Source organism: Odontesthes bonariensis, chromosome 6, assembly GCF_027942865.1.
Source record: "Odontesthes bonariensis isolate fOdoBon6 chromosome 6, fOdoBon6.hap1, whole genome shotgun sequence".
NCBI classification, from domain to species: Eukaryota; Metazoa; Chordata; class Actinopteri; order Atheriniformes; family Atherinopsidae; genus Odontesthes; species Odontesthes bonariensis.
The window spans coordinates 22347525-22371004 of NC_134511.1; the positions used below are offsets into that span (position 1 = coordinate 22347525).

Genomic DNA, 23480 nt, shown 5'->3' on the forward strand with positions numbered 1-23480 from the left:
CAAAGAATAAATGCGGCAACATTTTTTGGACCGTGTCAGGGGTCGAATTCCTCCCCTCTCCCAGATGCATACTCAAATCTGCCGCCAAGTCGCCCTGTTGGGTCATTATATATGTACTTGAGAGTTTTATGTATGAGACAATAATGTAGTTTTAGAAGTCTGTTTTCTCATACTCCTACTATAAGATTCTTATTAGCTGTTTAATGGCTGTTTAATGAAACCCATAACTCCGCAAAGATACTGTTTTACATGTTCTGCCATAACCATTTTCAATGTTTTTAAGATCACTTTTCTGAAGTTTAATCAAAATCTTAAAGTTCATAATGATTATAATGATAATAATAAAAACAACTGTAATGATGATAATAATAATAATAATAATAATAATAATAGTAATACTTATCATCATTATGATAATCAATCAGGCAATGATAGCTTTGCTTTTCACAGATTTCTTTTCAAAGATGCCTTACCGGCAATTAGATAAAACACATTTATTTGGAAAGTCTGTTGTGGAGGGTCTCTTTTGTCTAAGGTCCAGTGTTTTGTCTTAAGTGGTGTGGACAGAAGCCATAAAAAAGCGGAGGCTGTGGGAAGGAGGGTGGTGATGGAGTAGGTCGGTGAAGTAAGCTGAGGGCCTGGTTATGCAGGCCTTTTTTGAGCAAAAAGGCCAACATTGACATGAATCTGTTATCGAACAGGATGCCTGACAGCTTGCTAAGGAGCAGAGGTTATGTGGTCAAGGGAGCTTATCCAGTCAAATATATCAAAACCTTTTGAATTAGTTCATCCTGAGACAAATCTTCAGTAAGTAACTTGCAACAACCTGTTGACAACAATTTGGATGTGGAAGAGGTGGTGTATTTTTTACTCTCAGTTACAAAATTCCCCAGTTTAGTGACATCCTTATTGCTTTGATGATGTTAGTAAAGTTGTTGCTAACCAGAGACGATATTAAGCCGATATTCATGCTGTTGGCTGTTTGATTTGCTAAATGACTTGAGATTCACTGGGTGAAAGACTTATCCTGTTGGAGGAAAGTTTAGCCCTTTTATTGGGCTGACAGGGTATTTATGCTTTCATAAGCAATGATAAATGGTGAGCTGTCTCTGAGAGCACAATAGATGAGAACCAGACTGAGATGACGTTACGTGTATTTCCACACAATAAGGAGTGTGTTACTACTCTCGTCGTTGCGTTTTCTTTAGTCACTTTTTGATGTGAGAACCACGAGGTAAAATAGAAAGAAATTAAGTATGCTGCTAAAGTAACTTGGAGTTTGATACTCTGCTTAATGGTCAGCGTGTTGGAGTTCTTCAGCCAATCAGAAACTTTTGAAGTTCTCGTTTTCTTTTACACTGAGCAGGCCCTCTCTGCTTTAAAGTTTCTGTTTCACTACCCTACACTGATCAGGTCAAACTGTTTTCTGCACTCACAATCATCCACAATACAAATTCATACTTTACCTGTCTGTCACACGTGCATACACGCACAGAGACAAAGTCAGGCACACTGCTCCGCTCGGTCCGCTGTCACAGGTCTCTCCCTGGTGGGTTACTACCGTCCGGTCCCTCCAGACACCCTGTCAGCGAGTCCCTCAGGCAGGCGGACCAGGCAGCATGGCGACCGGGCCCCGAGGCTCGAATGCACATGCACGGCCTCACACAGTGGAGCAGCACACAGGCTGGACCACTGAGCAGCTGGCACAGAAGCTTGGAGATGGCTCCTCCCTTGGGGCAAAGCAAGCAGTAAAATGACACAAAGACAGACAGGGATAGACGACACAATGTCCAGAATATCAAACTCACTGACAGGTACTGCTTCAAATAGTGAGACACTCACTCAGAGTCAGAAAGAGGAAAGTAAGATCAGGGACCTTTGGTAAAGCTGCTTTCTACAAAGTGGTCTGATGTGAACTGGGAAGATCCTGGACTCCAGTGTGCACAGGAAGTTTTTTAATGTGTAACAGGTTATGGGTTGAGTTTGTGTTTGGTCACCTTTGCTCTTCTTCAGCCCATGTTAGCTGTTGTGTCTTGAGCCCCGGCACAAGTATTAAGCCTGGTTTGTTTTCTTAGAGAGGCTACGGAGGAGGCACAAGGAGCCAGAGAGCAGTGGGGAAATGTTTTGACAGGAAATGGGAATGGACTACCAATGGGCTAATGTGGAGGAACAGCAGGGGGACTTTTAGAGTGGGTGGGATGCAAAGGGGTTGAGGGGGAATTAGAAGTTTTGAGTTGCTCCTCAATGGAATTTTAGAAGGTTTTTCACTCCTAGAGCTGCTGGGGCAAACCCTCCCATTTGTCTGGCCGCTAATAGGGTTCACCTTTGGCTGAGCAGTGGAGAGATTAAATAGGGGCACTCGGAGCATCAGGGGACAGATTATTGTGAGTTAGAGGTACTTCAGATTTATAGCAAGTGAAGGAACGCGTAGTTGTGTGTGTGCAACTTTGGAATTAATTGAAGAATTAATTGTCTTCTGGTCTTTTTCTCTAGTAAAACTCAAGTTTGCCATTATTTTGTAAACAGATCTTGTATCAGTGCAATCAGGATCTTGTCTGCATGTGTTTTTGTGTGTGGGTGGGATCGGAGTCAGAGGCCAGTTAGCAGTGGTATTTAGGAACAAGGACTGTTTTCTTTAGTTGGATGCTGCTGCTTGGGTGGAGCTACAATGATGTGTGTGTGTCACTGGGTTTGGTCAAACTCCTCCGTTAAGGTCTTAAATTTCACTAATGACTTAACAATGCCCCCTGGTGCTGGACTGGCCCTGCAAATCACCTTGTTTTTTCTTTGTTTATCTGAGATCTGGACAGACTGCGTTCTTCTCAAGGGTTAGATTTCTCTAAAATCCCCCTCCATTCACTTTCTGAAAACATATCCAAACACTAATATTTACATGTCTGGTGTATTTCTTAGATTAAATTGAATTTGAAGTGATCATTTTGGCTTAAGCTTGCAGCAGTAGTTTCAATAGTTGTGGGCCAAAAACATCACGGCAAGGATGTTGCATAAATACAGTTATAATACGATATATATCTTTTCTTTTGTGTCTGCAAAGGTATTCAATATACAATAGAAACAAACAATTATAATATGGATTACAGGGGTTCTGGACTAAAATGCAGTATGTAACACTTCTAAACTATTATCCATGTACTTAAGCTATTTGTTATAAAAACACCTACAGCACATTTTTGTGAAGGTCTCCAAGAATAGTTCAGTCACTGAGGCTGCATCATGCCACGCTGAAAAAAACAGATGTAACATTTATTAGGCTTAATTTCTGTTCCTATTCATTTTTGTATTATGAGTTTTAGGTTGAATAATATCAGTGCGACTGACACAATGTAATGAAGCAGAAAGTAGAAATGTAACGCTTTATGCATATCCATAACTTTTGCATTTCTATACTCTTAGCCGTTGATCCCAAAGGGGTTAAGTTTGATCATACAATTGTAAAGCTGTTACGCACTGAGAACTTTTTGTCTTTTGCTGCCTGAGTCACTTCTGCAACAGGACTCATATTATATAAATCCACTAACATTTAACAGTTCGTTAACTATGGTTATTTAGATAAAAATCAACTATCACAGAAGATCATAAGCAGTCGATGCTTCTGTGCTAATTGGGAATAGGAAAGCTGGATTATTGAAGCAAAATAATTTCCAAAATTCTTAATGAGTGTTGATAAGATGAGGATCCATAAAGTTAGTTAAGTTGTGCTTCCATGCATCAAAAAGGATAAATCCATGTACCTTTTCTTTCTAAACTTAGGATGGGAAATTCCTATAATACAGTCTCCGGTGTTGTGTTTTCTACATCATCCATTAAACTATAAAGTAAAAGATAACAGGAAGCAATTTTACAATTGTAATGTGACTTAAATCTTTTGGATTGGTGTGAGTGTGTCAGTGTGTAAATGGTAAATGGACTGTACTTGTATAGCGCTTTTCTAGTCTAGCTGACCACTCAAAGCGCTTTTAACACTACAGTGTGTGTGTGCAGTGGTCTTGATGAATCTGTCAGGGTTGAGGGCAGGGGGTGATGTGACTGCTGACAGGTTCCCAGCAGGCATGCTGAGAGCCCCGATAGTGTGCGTGCCCTCTCTTCAGCTCCCCCCAACCACCCAGCTCCTCTTCTCCTCTCACAGTCCTCGGCTCCCACACATTTGCTGTGTATTAGCTACGGACAGTAAATTACAGCACCCTGGACCTCTAAGCGATTCCTTTCCCATCTCCTCACACGTTCCTCCTCTCCCTTCCTTCAGCACTATTATCCAGCTCACCTTCTCTGCGTCTGTCTATCTTCCTTGTTTTCTCTCAGTTTGATCTGGTTTCCTCCCTCTGTCTGTCATATTCGTCCTGGCTCCTCGACTCCCTCAACCCTGTCAGATTTTTTCCCCCTGTCTGTCTTTCTCTCACTTCTGTTATACTCTCATCCTCCGTTCTTCTATTGTGTCACGCTACACAGCGTTCCCTCCCTCATACGCATCCCCTCCACTACCCATTTACTTTCTTACAAGCAGGTCCCTGTTGTCTCGGCTTCACAGGTTTCTCAGCCGCTTCTCGCTCTTGTCCTCCTTCCTCTCTCAAACCTCTCCCTCACTCTCCCTCTTTCACCCTCCTCCTCCTCTCTCTTTCTGGAAACAGATGTTGTTTGTCAGATCTTATCATTACTGGCTAATTAAGAAGACATCTCTTCTCCTTCTGTTGTTGCTTCTCTTTCCTCTCTTCTTCATTTCAGTGGCATCCATCCCAGATTCATTATTCTTCTCAGAGAAAGGTTTGGGTTGGGTTTTGATTCACTCGTTACTGCTAAGTCTGATAAGTGGCTGATTGATTGAAAGGGTATTGAAAAGGTAACATTTGTGTTATTGCAGATGACTTTCTGGAATGCTCGAAATCTATTCATTTGTTCAGGGTACTTTGCCTCCATCTGACAGTTATGAGAGTATATTTTGAATCCTTGTCCCTCAGGACACACCAAGCATGCTGGGATAGGTCAGGCCACTGATGGGATTTCTATTCCCTGTCCTGGTTGTGAATTCATGTTCTCTAGACTCTGAATATCTATCCATATCCCTCTATTTGGCAGAGCGAATGCAGTCCCATGTGGCCAAACTCTGTATGCAATCTATGCTTTTGGCTTAGCTCTGGAGACTGAAATGTTAATTCATCTGAAATTGTTGAAATGCACATTTAGCAGCAGGCGAGAGGTTATGCAGTAAAACACTTTGTACCCAAGAGAAACCTTGCTGAAATGTTGGAGGGCCTCTGGTCAACCCTTCCCATCAGCCTGCTTTTTCTCTTAGCTCTGCTGTGCCACAGTCATGAGGTGGCATGCCTGAAGTTTTTACAGCAGTACCAAGCTCTATAAATCAACGATAGTGGTTAAAAAGTTTGGCTTTGTCACAGTTCTCAAGTTTAGAGGCAGAGTGGGTCTGGCCTGAGGTTGAAGGGGTTGAAGCCAGCCTGAGAGAGAACAGAGAGGGACAATCTGAGCTAATGTGCTCACTGTCCATGTGAAGCTATACCTCAAGATGGCTTACTTACCTTGGCTATTCTTTTACCACAGATCAATACAAGACAATGTGTTTGATTTCGATATTTTTTTGTGTGTGTTTGATTATTTTTTTTACATTACATCTGTTCTAACCAAGTTAACAGATTATTGGAATTTAAATGTGGTAATCTAGCTAAACCAAGTCCAAAAAGAGTAGTTAAAAATAAGCATTTTAATGAGTAAGTATATTAGATTTGAATAGAAATAGGGCAGCAAGACTTTAAATGTGGCCTTGCATTTGGTTCTGTTTTTTGGTAGTTTACCCATTTATATTGTTTTATTTTACTTACAATAAAGATTGGAGTATTTTCCACACCACTTTCACTTGTCTGCTTTGGGTGCTGATGTTTAAAATCCTCCAGCTCACATAAGATAAGTGCGGCTTTCAAATCATATCAAGATAGTACAGTGACCACTTACTTTGTAGAAATACTTTAAAGTGCATGTATCTCATACAGATAAGGACATTATGAATTTCTAATGCTGATATAGATTACTGGATGTATTTGTTCAAAGACATCATAGAATTGAACGAGAATACTAACATGAGTTTGTGTGCTGTTTGCTGGTGAGAAGCAAGCAAAGCTGATGCCACGGATATCCCTGTATATTTTTGGAGGAGGAGGGGAGTGGATTGGGAGAACTGGTGTGAAAGGTCCTGTGGTGGTATGCGACAGAGGGGGTATCAGTTCGTGGAGGGTTTTCTGTGCCCCATTAGCAGTGTCAGAGGTCATGTGCCCCGGGTGTTAACCCTGGTGACCAGTCTAGCTTCCAGTCTGCCAGGGGACCCTGGTCCAGGGGTATTTATTACCTACCACCACCCCCACCCCTATCCCGCCAACTCACACAGTCACACATACACAGCCACCCTGCTCCATCCCCCAAACACAATTCTCCTCATGGAGGAAAACAAATCACCTCCATTCACTCCTCATGTACTAATTGGATGCATATCCATACAGTGATGCATGACGACCCATCTGTAGATCTGTTCCTTGGCTTGAAACATTCTTGAATCAACACTGGCCTATCAAAAATCTTCCTACACAGCTATGAGTAGCGGCGTATTCTGACTTATTACATGTATGTTTTATCAAAGATCGTGCAGCACTTTCATGCATATGATTTTTAGACATTTGTTTTTGAGGCATCCTTTTTGCTAATGTATATAATTTTGCATGACTGATTGTGCACACATGGTTGCATGTCTCTGTGTATGTTTCTGTGAACCCATTCATGTGTGTGCGGTTTGCACAGGCTTTCGTGTGACACATGCCTGCATGTATCTCGGCCTGCTGTATGAGTTAGTGCTCTCTGTGTGTTAGTGTGGCAGAGGAAGGCCCTCAGCATGTCAGTATGTTTTAATGCTTCACATCTGGTTTCCTAATTTTCTTCCCTCCCTGCCCTCCCTCCACTGCGATGTCAGGACACTGTTTTGTTTTTTCAGGGTGGCGGTGGGGTGGGGAGGGGGTGAGGGGGGTGATGGAGGGGATGTTTGATGAGTGATGGCCCTGCATACAGGACGTCAACATTCTCCCTCTCTTCCTCTGTCCCTGCCTCTTCTCTTCTTCACGTTTTTCTCTTGTGAACTCTCTTTATATTTCCAACACCCTATACCCATAAGGCATTATAGAGTGGATCAGGAGTAACATGTATAAAGAAGATGAAAAAAAGGCCTCTGTCCTCAGCATTCCTCTCTTTTTCTTATTTTTATGGAATAGCATCTCCTCCTCCTCCTTATTCTCTCTCTTTAAATTTCCCTCCAGTATTTTTACATTAAAGCATCAATTTATCAACTTCGGGGCATTAAATCTGACGTCGAAGCCCAAAAGTAATCCCAGAAGAATCTTTTACTTTCGAAGAGAGTTTTAAAGCTCTGCTGCTAACTAACCTCCACTCTGTATTAAAACCTTTTGCATCACATGCTTCAAGAGCCGATGATACCCGTAAACCTGCATTTAAAATGAGCACGGAGGGTGATGTGTTTTATGACTATGTGAAAAGGCAGTTTATGTCAACAGTGATTAGTGCTGATGAATGCCTATGAAAATTTTTGTTAAGTCCTGGGCTGCTTAGGTGCTCACTGCATGATTGAGGCCATGTGTAAAGCAAAGAGTAACACTTATGTATAACAGATGCTCCAACGGACTGAGAAATGTGAAACTGATCGTCCACTCTTGAAGAATGAAACTCTATAAAAACTGCCAATCTTTCATTGTTTTTAGTGTCAAGACTCGCTGTTTGGTCATTGAACTGTTTGGGATGTTCAGCTAGTGCTGCAAGGCTTGTGTTTAGTCTTGGGAACTGTCGCAGATGCAGACAAAAGGGATTGGAGGCTTTGACTGAGATGAAGAGGTGAAGACAGAATAGAAAAAAAACATGCTCCCTGTGGTGCTGTAGTGTAAAATGATCCCGAGGTTTAAGACTCGGTCTATGTTTTGTTTGTGTTTCCTGCTTTAAGTGTGTCTGCGGATGGAAGATGTGGCCGAAGATAAAGCTTGGTTTACATTGCTGAACACATGCTGCACATTGGGAAATTCAATTACTCTGAATTGTAATAAATTCAAAAACAAGAAAATAGATTTTTGAAGAAATAGTCCAATCTAATTTTAGTCTGATCAGTAATGATCTTAAAGCCTTTTTTCTGCACTAATGAATGCTCTTTGTAGAAATGTTCTTTTAAGAAATTAAAAAATGAGAACACAGTTTATAAGTTCATACTTCCTTGAAGTTTAATTTGCACTGCTACTCACTGTGTTTTATTGAAAGACAAACACCTGCATTTTAAAATGGAATAATCTGTAAATATACTGTATAACATTTACTCGTTTAATGTAAACACAATTACATTAGAGGAATCCTTTGAAAAAAGTCATTCTCAGCAATTTTCCCATAACATGAGAATCACCTCCAATTCTTTGCAAGTTCTCCTCATCTCTTTCTTGTGCATGGGGAGGTGTGTGGGTGTGTTACTTTACCAAAACAAAAACAAACAACGGCGATATTAAACTTTTGCATCCACAATAGAGGAGGGGATAAAAAACAGAGGGTCCTCGACTTCTTATTAATTATGCAAGATTAGTCTAATTATAATTCAGCAAATGAATGTGTGGCAGAAGGTGCGAGGCGACGGGGCTGGGAGATTTGCATGTTAAGTGGGCAGGGGGAAGCGGCTAATGCATGCTAATATATGCGTCAATGTCTCGCTTTAATTTCAGCATTTGCAGCTGTGTGCGTCCGAACTGAGGGGGTGAAAAGTTGACTCAATGGGTTTTTTGGGAAGGGAGGGGTGCAAAGGTGGGTGTGTCAGTGTATTCGAGTGTGTGCATGCATGCTTGTGAATGTGTTTGTGTTTTGCGTGCGCGTGAGGCATCTGGTGTCATATAAACAAGGAATGATGAGAAGTCAACAAACAAGGTCAAGAACCCTCAAAAAGTGCACAGATCGTGAAATGGATGTAGACAGCCTCGGAATTAAGTTTTTGATTTTTGGTACCTCATTGGAAATTTGACATGTCAGCCAGTTAAATGAGTGATGTCTGCTGGTTAGATTGTATGATGAGGAGGCTGGTGTTACCAAGCCCCAGCCAAGCCAAGGACATAAGAAACAAGGTATTTAAAAGACCTGCGATGTAAGAAACATAGCCCCAGAAATATATTCTACACTGTATGACTCTCAAAGGAGACAGTTCAATTCAACCTAACAATGGGGATAATGGTCCCCTCTCAGGGTCAGGTAACAAACTTTATAACTTTCTTCGAGTGATGCATTGCATTTATGATGACTATATCTTGATAGACTTATGCAAGGTGTCCACATGTCAGACATCAATGAGAAAATAAATGAAAGGAGGATGTGGGAGAGGCACAGATGTGCCCCTCAATATGTTTGCACCCAAAACGAAGGTTGGAGGTTTGAGCTCTCGCTGATAAATTGTATTCACCATCTGCCAAAAAAAATATTGATTGTTCCATGACAAAATAGCTCAAATCAAGAAATATTGGACATGCTGTGGTAATCGAGATCTTGTTGCAAGCCAAGTTCTGTTCACAAGGGAGGAAGCTGGAGGGAGTGAAGGAAGAATGGTGAGTAAAAGTTGAGAGAATGAGGGAAAGATTAGAATTCAATTGGAGAATTCAGGACTGTGGGGCCAATATGAAGTTCCTCTCCAAACAATCGCTCTCTATTAAGATGACTTACATTTTCAGAGTGAGCAGTGTGGGTGGGATTGGAGCTTACCATGAAGCCCAAAAAATACTTCCTCCCTCTGCAGCATTTTTGGGCTTCAATGTTTTTGTTTGTTTAGTAAGAACAGTCACAGTGATGGAAAAAGTACTCTGAGCCTTTGCTTAAGTAAAAGTATCAATATAGAAATAAAAATACTAAGAATTAATGGGTAAACACAAATTGACCAAAAGTGTAAAAGTAGTCTTTACAGAATGCAGTTTAAGTATCAAACTACTGGTTTGGTCAGTCTGATAAATACATTTACACACCTGTTTCAAGAAAAGTTGGAAAGTTTTCTAAGATGCAACAATAACTTAATTCTGTAACCAATGCAAGTACAATGGACATTATTTTCAGCGACTAAATTGACTGTATTTAGAAAATATAAACAAATCTAGAATTTAATGCCAGCAACTCAGTCAAAGTACCTGGGAGAGAGGTAAAGAAAGGTTTTTAGACTATCAGTAACATCATTTAATGCAAAACCACAAGTAACTCAAGCCTGTTAACTTCTACAGTGCATAATGTCATGAAAAGATTCTGAGAATCCGGAGAAATCTCAAGGTGTAAAGACTAAGGCACGAAATCACTGTTGGATGCATCTAATTTTCGAGGTCTCAGGCTGTACTGCATGAGAAACTGTCATGCTACCAACATGAGTTCTGTAGTACCTTGTAAAACCACTCAGCATACTTCCAGAGATGAAACCTGAAACTGTATTGCACAAGGAGAAAGCCACATATCAACTTCGCAAAGACACTTTCAAGTTCTCTGGGCACGAGCTCATCTCAGATGGACAAGAAAAACAGTGAACATATGTTATGTGTTCAGATGTGTCCACGTTTCATCTGCTTTTTTAGAAAGAACAGACATCTAGTTCTGCATGCTCAAGAAAAACAGAGTTTCAAGGCTTTTATTGATGCAAAATGCAAAAGCCAGTGTTTGTAAAATTATGAGGGTGCATGGGTGTCCATATCATGGGTGACTTGCATGGGTTTGGAGGTACCATTGATGCAGTGTGTGGGAATTCTGGAGACACATATGCTTTCATCAAGGTAGCACGTTTTCCAAGTAGAAAACTGCAAAAGTTAGCATCATCATATCTAAAACAATCAAGTGTGAATAAAATGAAGGATGATGTAACACTGTGGTAAACACACCTGTCTACGAACTTTTTGTGAAAGTGTTTGAATACAATTTTCTGAATACAGTAAAGTTGGTCAGGCACTAACAATGATTTTCTTTGTACTTGTCTGTAGAATAAATGTTCAAATTTATTAAAACATATTTTACGGAACTTTCCAAATTTGATAGTAATGGGGTTTGTAAATGATATGTTATTGTGAAACAATTTTTCTGTTTTTCAGCAGCATGTTACAATTGCAGCTGCTGCAGGGAAAGCTACTTTATATTCTGTTTTATAATCAGGGTTGTGAGGGGATTAATAGGAGCAGGAGAAAAGCAAAAACAAAGTTCTGATATACAAACCTGTTTTCTCACTTTTTACATCTGATTTTTGGTAAAATATTACATTATTTCTGAAATCAAGAAATCAAATTGCTGATAACAAGTCAAATTCGTATGAAATGTCTCACTTATTTTTGCATGACCTCAGAGACCACAAAGGTTGGAAAAACGTAAGGTCCCCCCCTCCGCTAACGTTTTTTTTACCATGTTAACATGTCCATGAGGAATTCTTTTTTATGCGATACAAGAGATATTATGAGCAAAAGTAACTATCAATGCTCTGGCTGAAGAGTACTGCTTTGAATCTGCAGAGCACAACTTGAAGATTGAGAAAGACAAGGTCAGACAGCCCAAATGTTTCATATAGAACACAGAAGAAACCAATCCTAACTACATACAGTTCAGATAATTTGTATGGAATGTGAGGAACCAATTAAATGAAAAGCTTGTGTTTAAGCTTCAACAAAAGATGTTTAACTACAGCAGAAGTTTATTTGGAGTCTTTGCAATGTCGAATAAAAAATATTGGAGAAGATATGAAGAAGATATGGATGTGCAGTTGTATGTGAGGATGGAGATCAGGAAAGCAAATTTGCCCCCAAACCAGCTTTGTTCTGCCACTTACATGTAACTAATTATGACCTGACATTCCAGTCTTTTATCTGGGAGACCAGCAGACATGTCGGTCAACCAATGCGTTTATCATTGTAATCTGCTAACTCTGTCCACTCTTGTTAGTGTTTCCTGCTCTAAAGCTGCTGGGGCTTAACCCTCAGACACATTGCTCGAGAGGCCCACCCTGACTTTACAGTCCTACTGCCCAGGGCAGAAGGCTAGGCTGCGGTGGCCGTCTGTGGGCTTGTTGCCCCGGCTGCTTGAGCGGGTTGTGCCACAAAAAGCCCATGACTCCTGAGCCCCTTGAGAGAAAGCTAGCAGCTCTCATGTTTATTTTATTGCTGTTTGGTCTTACAAAGTGAAAGTGGACTTTAAGGATGGGTTAATTTCCAACAATGTTTTGTATCTTATAATTTTTTTGTATATCTGAAAACTACTTTGGCAAGCTTTCAGATAAATGTATTTGAATAGAAAGTACAACATTTCCATCTGAAGTGTAGTGCTGGAAGTACAAAGTAGCACGAAATATAAATACAAGCAGTGTTTGGAATAAACTAGTTGTGACAGAGTAAGTACATTTATTTGCAAGATGAATTTAATCAGTTATCTGATAAATCCATAAAATCCATGGTATACTTCGAAACAACACTGGTCTTCAAAGCAGAAAATTTTGAGTTCAAAGCTTAAATTACCAGTATGTGCTAACATGTTGAACCGACCCCGTTCTTTTCCGATACCCCTTTGAAGTTGGCTGTAATATACCGGCAAGGCATAGAGCCTTTTTAGCTGCGAAAATATTGTCAACATAAAAATGCTTTTTGACAAACATCAACAGCCTGTAGAGGACTAAACCAAAGTTTATCAATTCCTAGGGAAAGTGATTAATGTTTTTACAGTTTCCGTTGTATTCTGTAACCTGTTACTTTCAAAAGCTAGCACAATCAGCTTGGCTTCAGAACTGTACTGATGCACAGCATGTGAGCAGATCTACAAATGGATTAGCTTTTCATTGGCAGAACAGGACGCGCTTGTATTGTCTGTGAGGTGGACACCTGGTGTGGGGAATAAATATTTGCTATAATAACATATTTTTATAACCTTATTTCCAGGCTCGACCTTGTTTTTATTTTGTTTAAACACAAATCTTCTGTTTGGTTTGTCATCACCATGACATTTGAATAGATCTCCTCATCTTCATCTGCACCTGCTATCTGTACATACTGTTTCGCCTCACAACTTGCACGGTCTCTCTCCTCCTTATCCTCCTTGCTGTATTTCAGTGATGGAATGTGCTCTTGTTACTGCCTTCTCTTTCCCTTTGCTGTCTTTGCCTCTCAGCATGGGGACTTTGGGATTGCGGCAGAGCTGCGTTGCCATGGCAGCTGGCTGCGTTGCCGAACTGTGTACACCTGGGATTTGGAGTCTCTCTCTCCATAGTCTCCCTCTCTGCTATTTATTCCACCTTTCTCTCAGGTTTTCTCCTGTGCAGCAGGGGCTATCAGCCACCCCATCTCCTTTTGCTTCTCCACAGTCTGTCACACTCAAACATAAACTCACATACGCAAAGAGGCACACACACTTGAAAACAAAATTCATGTCCAAGTGAGCGCTTGCACATACCTCTATTTCTACGTTCTTCCTTCCATCTCCTCATTTCACTTTTGTGGTTGTCTCTACTTTGTTTCCTCCTCCATTCCCTTTGGGGGGTTCAAATATGGCATTGTGGAATACCACAGTCCCCTGAGTCGGCTCGCAAACATCACTGTCTCTGGTTTACTTTGAAACACAGCAGCACTTTCCACTGGAGTGTGCTTCAAAATCTCATCACTTGATTTAAAATGTGATAACATTGATTTTAATACTAAACTAAACAGATGGGTTGTCTGCACTGTAATCAGATGCACACACATACACACACTGATGTCTGATGTCACAGGAAATGTCTGAAAAATATTTGATGTCTCTTTTGACTGCTATTGTGTTGGAGAGTAGCAAATAATCACACACAGGATTCTTTCGTGTCATTTCTTAGTTGCTGATGTACAAACATGCATCCGTTTGTTTACCTTTGCAGGTTTTTCTTGAAGTTTTTCCTGAAATGCAACCAGAATTGTCTGAAGACAGCAGGAAACCCGAGGGACATGAGGAGATTTCAGGTACAAATTGATATGTCCAAGTGTGTGCTTGTGCATGAGCAAAAAAAGGATGGTGATAACTTATAATGAAAACACAACCCTCATTTAATTTTCTCATGATGAAAGTGTGTAATCTTGCATCTAGTCTTTTCTTGTTCCATCTATATAATAAACTCTCATATGGCAAAGCTCTGGAAAAGTTTTCCTAGAGGAGACATAAAGTAGGGAGTTAAAGGTGAAAGTGAAAAATCAATAAGGAGTCAGAGAGATGGAAAGACAAACTAAAGGAGTTTGATATGTGGGAGACATGGTCGTGGGGGTGCCGGGTTGCAGGAAATAGGTTGAGGTGTTTCAGGAAGTTGTCAAGAATTGAGTGATTGGCTCCAGATGGAGGAGGTCATGATCCGTGACCCAGGAAGTGGTCACAGGGGACACTCCCGCCTCACTTCCTCTCCCGTCTTTCAGCACCAGCGGCCTCTGTCTGGCATTTTCCTTCTCCCGGCAAACCCTCTGTCCCTTCTCCTTCTTCATGCTCTGCCTGTCTCCCACCATGTTTGCTTAAACTCTTGTGATGTGACACATGCTGAGAAGTTATGAGCACACAGGCAGTCCAGGACTGTCATCTTTGGGTTAAAAGGTGATCAGCGCTGGACCAGAGTGAGCCTGATCGATAATTTACAGTTATTTTCCTTTCCTCTCCACCACCTATAGCACATATGCTTTTTGCCCTCTTTTTTTTTTTGCTCCTTCTCGTGCTAAGTCACAGCCACAAATTCATTTTGAAGGGAAAATGTTGTTTTTTTTAAATTGTGAAATATATATGGTTACAATTGAATTGAATTGTAAACTTCTCACTGACCAATTCCTCTTCACTCGCCAAACGTTCCATACAAACTCACAAACTCCCTATCACTTTTAGAAACTTTAATAAATACCCTAGCAGAAAAACCTTACAGAATCTGATCATTTATTGTATGTAAGTGTCATCCACAGAAGGCAGATGTGAGTAGGGACACACATATGCTGCAGGCAGAAAATCGAATTAGGGCTACTATATATCATGCTCTATTTTAACGGCCAGCTAAAATGGGAGATTTGGTCCATATGTTTGGTGTCATTGAGGGATCAGGAGAAGACAACAATGAGCCTGCTGCATGCTGTTTGAATAAAAAAAGTTAGACAAGAGGCAGAGGAGAGGCCATATGGAGGCCTGATGGAGGAATGGAGTGGTGTGTGCGCAGTGTCATCCCCGGAATGCAGACATATTATGGAAATCCCAGGGATGTCATATTACCTATTGAAAAATATGACTATCACCTGTACCACGAAACAAATTGTTGCTCAGGGATTTCACTGCTGTAACCTGAGATTTTGGCTCGCAGCGGGCTGTCCAAGTGCTTCATGTATGCTCATGTATCTTCCTCTTGGCTGCTGTCTTCTCATTCAGGTGGTCTTGTCCAGCACAGTGAGCGTAGACGGTCACGTCCTAGCCGTGTCTGACAACATGTTCGTCCACAACAATTCTAAACATGGTCGAAGAGCTCGCAGACTGGAGCCAGGCGAGTCTGTAGAGAATTCAATGGAATATGGTAAGACAATGATGTCTCAACACGACACCCAATTAACCTGTGTTTTTTTTCTTCATAGTATATTTACTCCATCACTTGAAGGAAAATAGGGCATTCTAACCTCACCGAAAGAACAGACCTAAGCTGTTTAATGTCCATTCATAATCACCGTGAAATATCATTGTGGTGCTGCTGAGGTCATTAACTAAACTAATTAATGCATTGATTAAATACTTGTCCATCTACCGTATGTTTTTTGAATACAAGCACAAAGAACAAAGTTAGAGTGATTCAAAGTCAGTCAAAAATCTAAACCAACAAACACTCATCACATTTGCCTGTGCATTGCAGGAAGGTTACTCAATTTCTGCGCTCAGGTGTATTTTGGGCTATTTTCCTGCATGTTAGTGATTTTTACTTTTTCCTGTATTGCTTTCATACTTAGATAAAGAATGCTTATACAATGCTAATAATCAAGCATTTCTACACTGCTTTATGACAACTTTCAGACAACTAAAAGAACCCATTGCTTTTGTCTGTATCTTTGTATTTATTTTATCTCACCTTTTCTCCTTTTTTGGTATTTTATATGAATTCATCACTTTAAGGTCACGTGACTTTTTGCTTTCATCTTTAGCCACCCCGTGTATCAAAGCCATCAGTCCCAGTGAGGGCTGGACCACCGGCGGGGCCATGGTCATAGTCATTGGAGAGAACTTCTTCGATGGGCTGCAGGTGGTGTTTGGAAGCATGCTAGTGTGGAGTGAGGTAAGAGTTGTCTTCTGAACATCTCACTAATGATGATACATATTGTGAAATGAAATACACAACATATGGCTTGTCTCATTATTTGGATGATTTATGGGCAGTTTTACCAAATTAATCTTTCCACAGTGTTGTGCTAGCCTAAATATTTACAAGGCATGGGAAGGATGGTTTGTGACACAATTTCTGTGTTTTATCCTCAGCTGATCACCCCGCACGCTATTCGTGTTCAGACGCCTCCTCGACACATCCCTGGGGTTGTGGAAGTTACGCTGTCTTATAAATCGAAGCAATTCTGCAAGGGAGCACCTGGGCGCTTCATCTACACAGGTATCAAAGGGGGACATATTATGGGAAAATCTGTTTTTTTCTGTGCTTGATAACATATAGCCTATTGGGGTGTCTGAGGTCAGTACTAATTTGAAAACTCACGACATTAGCATCTTGTTTTTGGACTCATATATCTCATATGTGACATTCACTGAGCTGTTCAGATTAGCAGGGGAAACTAGTGTCAATCTACAAAGTTATGCAGCTTCCATATCTCCGACTAACTTCATCTTCAGATGATGCTGCATTCTTTGGTGAGATGAAACACTTTAGCTTTTTGCTTTGCTATTAACATCAAATCTCATCAATAGTCACTTTGTTCACATAACATGAAAAGTTAATGAAGCAAAAGTTCTTAATGTTAGCTGTTAAAATAAACAAAACAAAACAAAACAAAAACTGAGGAATGGAGCCCAGAGTTTATGGAACCGATATGTGACGGATCTACAACTTGAGTTCTTAATGGTGTTATTAACCGGCCAGCAGTTCTGCTGCATATTCTAACTTCCTGGTTCAGTTCCACACACAATTCAAGACAATTCAAGACAATTCTATGCCTTAAAGAGGGATCAGTAGCCCACCAGCGCAACTTTGTCCGACTGCAGAAGTGGATAATGTACTTATGAGAATGAAATTGTCAGTTTTGTGTGTTCGGAGCTCTCAGGTTATTTACTGTATGCTCTCTCATACTCATTATGTCATTATGTGCTCCAAAGGTCTTTGAGTACTACATATCTCAAAAGGGGCAGATCATAAGGAAGAGAGGGGTGAAATGAAGTCAAGTGAGTCACTCCATACCTAAAATAATCTGTTTGAATAGGGGTGCGAATTAACAGATGAAAAAGGAGCTGCTGTGCTATCTCTCAGTGCTATTTTTTTTTTTTTTTTTACCAAGGACATGTCTTATGCCCTTCTCTCACAAGCCAACACAGTTTCCTGAAGTCGTTATAAAATGTCTGTGCTTTGGTAAAAATTACACAGCGAGACAGTACAACAGCTCCTCTTTCAAATTTACACCTCATTTCAGTACAGCCTGTTTTTGGACAAGTAGTGACCCACTCCCATACACTCAAGCTTTCTCTTCCATGGGATATGCCTCTCTTGAGATCAGTGGAACTAAATAACCCTTTAAACATCTTATTACCATATAAGAGAGCATACATAAACAAGCTGGAGAGCTCTCACTTACACGCACAGTAAACCAAGCTCAGAATTGGCAAGGCAAAAAGTGAGTGCAAAATACAATACAATGCAGCATGATTTAAAATTCAATCCTTGTGGAGATGAAGAGATGAATGAGCAGGCTAAATATTTCTACTTTGAACTCGGAGTGTGATACAGAAATGTCCTGCAAATCTGAATGGCTTATACGAGGTGAATATGTCATCTGGAAATGTGAAGTCTCCATCCAAATAACAAGGATTACAGAAAATGGTTTGTTTTGCGATGGTGAACGGGGACTTACTGACATTTTCAAACCTAGTCTGCCCCAAACCAAGTGCCATTTTTGATATTAGGTTTTTGTGAATGTTGACTCTAGTTTGACTTCCTATATGTTTTTTGTTTTTTTTGTAGCCCTAAATGAGCCAACTATAGACTACGGTTTTCAGCGTCTTCAGAAGGTAATTCCTCGACATCCTGGTGACCCAGAGAAACTAGCAAAGGTAAGAAACTTCAAAATTAGGAACCTAACTGTTGTAATTATTTTTCTAAATATTTTTAAGTGTTACGGTCATGTCTATTAAACAAGTTATTTTTCTTTGTAGGAGATCCTTTTGAAAAGAGCAGCAGATCTTGTGGAGGCCCTGTATGGAAATCCACACAGTAATCAGGTAAACAGAAAAATGTTTATCCCAAATGTTTGTCACTGATATCACAGAAAATTAACTGTATACGGAACGGGTTTGAATTTGTTCCCCCCTTTATCCATTGTGCTATACAAAGCATCACAGTTTACAATTTTCCAAACCAAATCGTCAACCCATAAATTGATTTCAAACAGTCATTTGTTTTCCTGCCGTTTACTTTGGTATGAAATAGTTGTACCATTCTCTTCAGGTTTTGCTTGGTGAAGATTCGAAGTCAATATTTCAGGAAGCTTTATCATACCAGAACGTATGGCATCGTGAAGCTGTGTTGTCAGGAACAAAGCTCATTAGATAAAACAATATACAAGCAGTGCACTGAACTTTCAGTTTGTGGCAGACAACTCGCTGTTTGGCAGCTGATTCTCAGTCCACAGATGAAATGAGAACACTTGAATGCACCAGCATAAGTCAGAAAATTGTCAGCAGAACTGTATATGCAACTTGTACTTAATGGGCTAATTGGGTATAGCTTACACATACTCAGTTTTAGAGATTAATTAGCGGACTCCTGTGTGCTGGCAGGAATAGCAGTAGGAACATCTTGTCCGCCCATCAGAACTGTGTTGTGACTGAAACTCTGACACTGACACATTGTTGGCTATTTTATGTATTTTTCCTTCAGGACATGCTGCTAAAGCGTGCAGCTGACATTGCTGAAGCTCTCTACAGCGTTCCCCGTCCCCACAGTCAGCTTCAGGCACTGCCTAGCTCACCGGCACATGGTAGCGTCATGGGCCTGGGCTCCTATCCTTCTCAGTTAGGTGTTAGCATCGGAGAGCAAAGCAGCCAAGGTAAACAAATCGAGCCATTAGCTATTCTGCTGTTCTGTTTTGCCACTAATTAAACCCAGAACTGACTCAAATATTTTCATTTTACCACCAGGTTACATTCGTAACTCCAGCAGTTTGTCACCAAGGGGTTATCCATCAGCCTCCACTCCCCAGCAGTCAGGCTATGGCGGCGGTGGAGGAATGACTGGAGGCTATGGAACAGTTCCCATGACAAGTCTAGGAGTTCCAGGATCTCCTGGCTTCACCAGTGCCTCCCCCACAAGCTCTCCCTACAGTAAGACTTTACATACTCTCTGGATAAATGTCACAAAGCTAAAGCTGACTGTCTGATTCTCAGGCTTAATATTGACTGTTACTCTCTTTTCCGCAGTAATGCCCTCCAGCCCGACCATACCAGGAAGCTCAAGCTCCTCTTCATCTCTCTTGCCTTTCTCCTCTTTCCCTTCTGCTGCTAAACAGAAGAGTGCATTTGCTCCCGTCCTCAGACCCCAAGGCTCCCCCTCCCCTGCCTGCCCCGCCTCAGGGGGGAACAGCTTCAGAGGTAGTCATCCAACTCACTATCTGACCCCGCTGTCTGAACTCACGAATGCAGTCTAACCCCTTATACTAACAAACTCGAAAGCTGTGACTGAGCAAGACAGAAAACTCTTGCTGGATGTACAATATTGAAAGACCTGACTGATCAGAATCATAGATTTTGTATATGTTTTTCTCTCCAGCGATGACGGGCCTGGTTGTTCCCCCGATGTAGCAAAGCACCTGCCCCAATCTACCCCAGACCACTGCTTCACTTAGCCCCTCTTTTGGCACTAAGGGGGCAGGGAGAATGGAAAACAGATCTCTTGCGACTATGTATAACTTTCCTCCCTGATCCCACCCGCCATCTCTTAGTCCCTTTTTCATCCAGTTGGATGAACAGAAAGGGACATGAAAAATGTCCAAAGACCAGTCATCTTCTTCAAATGCAGAGGAAATACTCCCCCCACATCTGCAGATAGACTCCTCCTTAGCAAACGGACTGGACCATATACTGCTGTGTGTGCGTGTGTAATGAAGTGTCTAAAAGGAAACTTTCCCGTCAAGCATCAAAAGGATCTAAACTGATCTCTGGTCCACTATCACATGCAGTATTCAATTCCTGCAGCATCTACGCAGACCTTGGTCAGACTTACAGGACGAGCTGTGAGAGCACTGAGCGCTGATGAATAACAGACAACTCTGATCAAATGTAGCAGCTCTAATAAGCAGGGTGCTATTTTGTCAATGTGTGGACACCTTAAATGGCATGTGTGTACACTGTCTGTGAGCTAGCGAGAGGTTTTGTTTTGTAGTAGACTTTTTGAAGACAATTTACATTCCAGAATATAGACCCTTTATTTTTTTGTTCCGATCTTTATGTTTTCATGGGAGAAATCTTTGTCTCATGGGTTATTACTAAAGGAATTCATATATTGATTTATTTAAAAACAAGTAATTTAACTTATTATAGTTAGTTTAGGGAATAATATAAATGTGTTTTTATAAGGTGGTCCCTTTTCCAACTGTTACTGAAATAAAGTTATCTCAGCATTTGCCAGTTAGTTTGATAAATGATCGTTGGGAATGGATGTTTCAGTGGAGCAGATCAATTCTTTTCTTTCTTTTTTTGATAAACCATCCTCTTATTATTGGTCATCACTAAGCAAAATTTATATGTTATGCCAACAATTAAAGAAGGTTATTGTCCTTGTGTAAAGGAAAATGTTAGTTAGCCATATTCTTTTAATTTCACTAAAATGCATGCTTTGTTACACGAATGCCCTGATATTTTTTCATCCCACATTTCAAACTTAAACTTATATAACTAGTCATAGATTTTGCAGTTTCATTATCAATGTGTCATACCCAGTGCAGGACTCTAGTCTCTATGCAGTACAGAAACTAAAAGCACAGCTCGAAAGAAAGGTTTTTTCTCATCCTGTTGCTACTGCTATCATTGATTTTTGTTATCACATCACAAATTGCTTTCTCAGGACGTGAAAATCAAGAACACAAAGAGTAGATGACATTTGCAAATTTGTTTCTAGAGTTTGGTTAATCTTATTTATTTAAAAGAATTATTAGCAATTTATTATTATTATTATTATTATTATTATTATGTCTTTTTTAAACCATCTTTCTTTGAAACAGTACAAAAATGGTGCAAATGTGATTTGTAAATTTTAAGGTGTAATTATATTTTGTGCCCCAAATAAAACAATTAAGCAAAAAAAAAAGGAAAGAAAAGTGGTCCCAGTTGAAGTTGTTTCAGTTCTTACACTCTATCCAATTGTCAATTGTGTGCAAAAACAGACTTCTACACTATTTCACATACAATGTGTTATGTGATGTTTCCTTGAACATTAAGATTTTCCTGCAAGGCTCCACATCCCAAGGTTGGGCTGAATCTATTTTTGACTGTGCCCATCACCTGTGTGCTTGTGCAGCTTGTTACACTGTTTTGTATACATAGCTGATGAGCCGCAGCATCTTAATTGTGATGCAAGCGTTAAAGACTGAGTAGAGCATGTCAAGATAAACAACATCCCCCTCCCATCTCTCTCCTCTCCAATAAGCCTGCTTTTCTCTGTGGACCAAGCCTCTGGGGGCCCAAGTGAGAACCACATGAGTCTCCCTCCAATGCGGCCTCTTCCTCTCTGTTTCTTTCTCTCTTTTAAAACTCTCGCTCACACACAGAGGCGTGCACCTCAGCACTGCCTTGTTTTTCAGTCTTTGTTTGGTACAGCTATATCCCTTCTTTCTTCCTCTACTGTCTTTTGCCATCTTGCAGTGGCCCTTCTCTGTTAATGTAATTAGCACTGCTAAAGAAGGGCAGTTAATTACCCACTCCATTTTGATCGGGTAATTAATGTTATGCCAGGAAACAGCAACTGTTTCATTAACATAGCCCTCAAAGCAGTGAGGGGGTAGGGTAGCACCCAGAGGATGCATGTCTGCATGTGTGTTTGTTTGATACACAAATGGGCAAATTTTATTTTAGCAGTGACAGTGACAGACGTGGACTTCAAACATCCGACACTGTCTGACCTCGACAGCAAATCACTGTTTCTCACTGTGTCGCCATTGAGTTGCGTTTGGCACCTGCGTCTTCCTCATCTCTCCCTCTCTGCTTTGATATGCTGTTAATTTGACAAGTTAAAGTCAGCTTTGTTGCCTGCACCTCAGCATTCATCTTGCTGAGTGCTCCTTCTGCCCAGTGGTGCAGGAGCCATATGCTCCACTTCCACATGACTGTCTTGTTGTTGCTGTTGTTGTGAGCGCAGCGGCACCATTTACCGTTTTCTGTTCACAGTTTGGATAAGGACAGCATGAGATGCCACCTGCCACCAAGCCTTTCCACATCCCACATCCACATCAGAGCATTCAGCTGCTGGGTATATGAGACCACAACCATGTCATCTCTCATCGCTACTGCTAAAATATGATGAGTTTCTTGTTTAAGTTAAAGTATTGTGTTTCTCACAATAGAGGGAGGAGAAAATACTCCCTTCCCTTCTTCTCTCTCAAGGGATATGTTTGTGTTTATATACCCAATTAGCCCTCTGGCCACAGCATGGCCATGCATTAGGCTGACATTAGCCCCGGGTGTGTGTGACGATGTGTGCATGTGTGTAAAATACAGTGTACCCCTTTCTCATTTGAGGCATAATTTCAGGGGTGTGCGTGCCTTATTAGGCAGAGCTTGACAGGGGTGGCCAACTGTTTTGTCAAATAGATTGGTAGATTGGCTTCCACACACCCAGCCAGTGTCCTTTGCCTTTGGCCCATCAGTAAAACCTGCATTGTTGCCCATTAGACCGATGGACCCCGATTCTCTTTTCCAAAATGAATCCCCCACCCCTTCTCTGCCATTCCCCTGGGTGTCAGCAGAGTGGGGTGGCAGATGGGACAGACACAGAGCTGCCCCATGAGACCACCCCCCAACCAAGAGCACACACCACATAGACACATACAAATATACACACATACGTGTTCACACATGCATTCACAAATAGGTGCATGCACATGCATTCAGACGTATACATGCACAAATGCACAAGCACCACGCACACACTTACATACGCACATCAGCAACACATAGATCCCCAGCCCCCAGACACAAACCTCATCTGTCAG

General features: G+C 40.9%; 1 protein-coding gene across 18 annotated transcripts in view; it reads left to right on the forward strand.

Annotated features, from left to right (window-relative positions):
* ebf2 (EBF transcription factor 2) overlaps positions 1-20210 on the forward strand; it is a 31046-nt gene extending 10836 nt beyond the window's left edge. For 2 of the 18 annotated variants that reach the window (XM_075467928.1, XM_075467933.1), the window contains 10 exons: positions 13943-14024; positions 15451-15592; positions 16209-16339; positions 16540-16666; positions 18242-18330; positions 18433-18498; positions 19157-19325; positions 19417-19599; positions 19663-19866; positions 20045-20210. In XM_075467928.1, coding sequence (XP_075324043.1) covers positions 13943-14024; positions 15451-15592; positions 16209-16339; positions 16540-16666; positions 18242-18330; positions 18433-18498; positions 19157-19325; positions 19417-19599; positions 19663-19866; positions 20045-20076 — 1225 coding nt within the window. In that variant the 3' untranslated portion in view covers positions 20077-20210. Of the gene's footprint in view, positions 1-13942; positions 14025-15450; positions 15632-16179; positions 16340-16539; positions 16667-18241; positions 18331-18432; positions 18499-19156; positions 19342-19414; positions 19613-19662 lie in introns of all 18 variants that reach the window. The other 16 variants (XM_075467930.1, XM_075467932.1, XM_075467937.1 and 13 more) reach the window with 15 other exon arrangements.
* The last annotated feature ends 3270 nt before the right edge of the window (positions 20211-23480 follow it).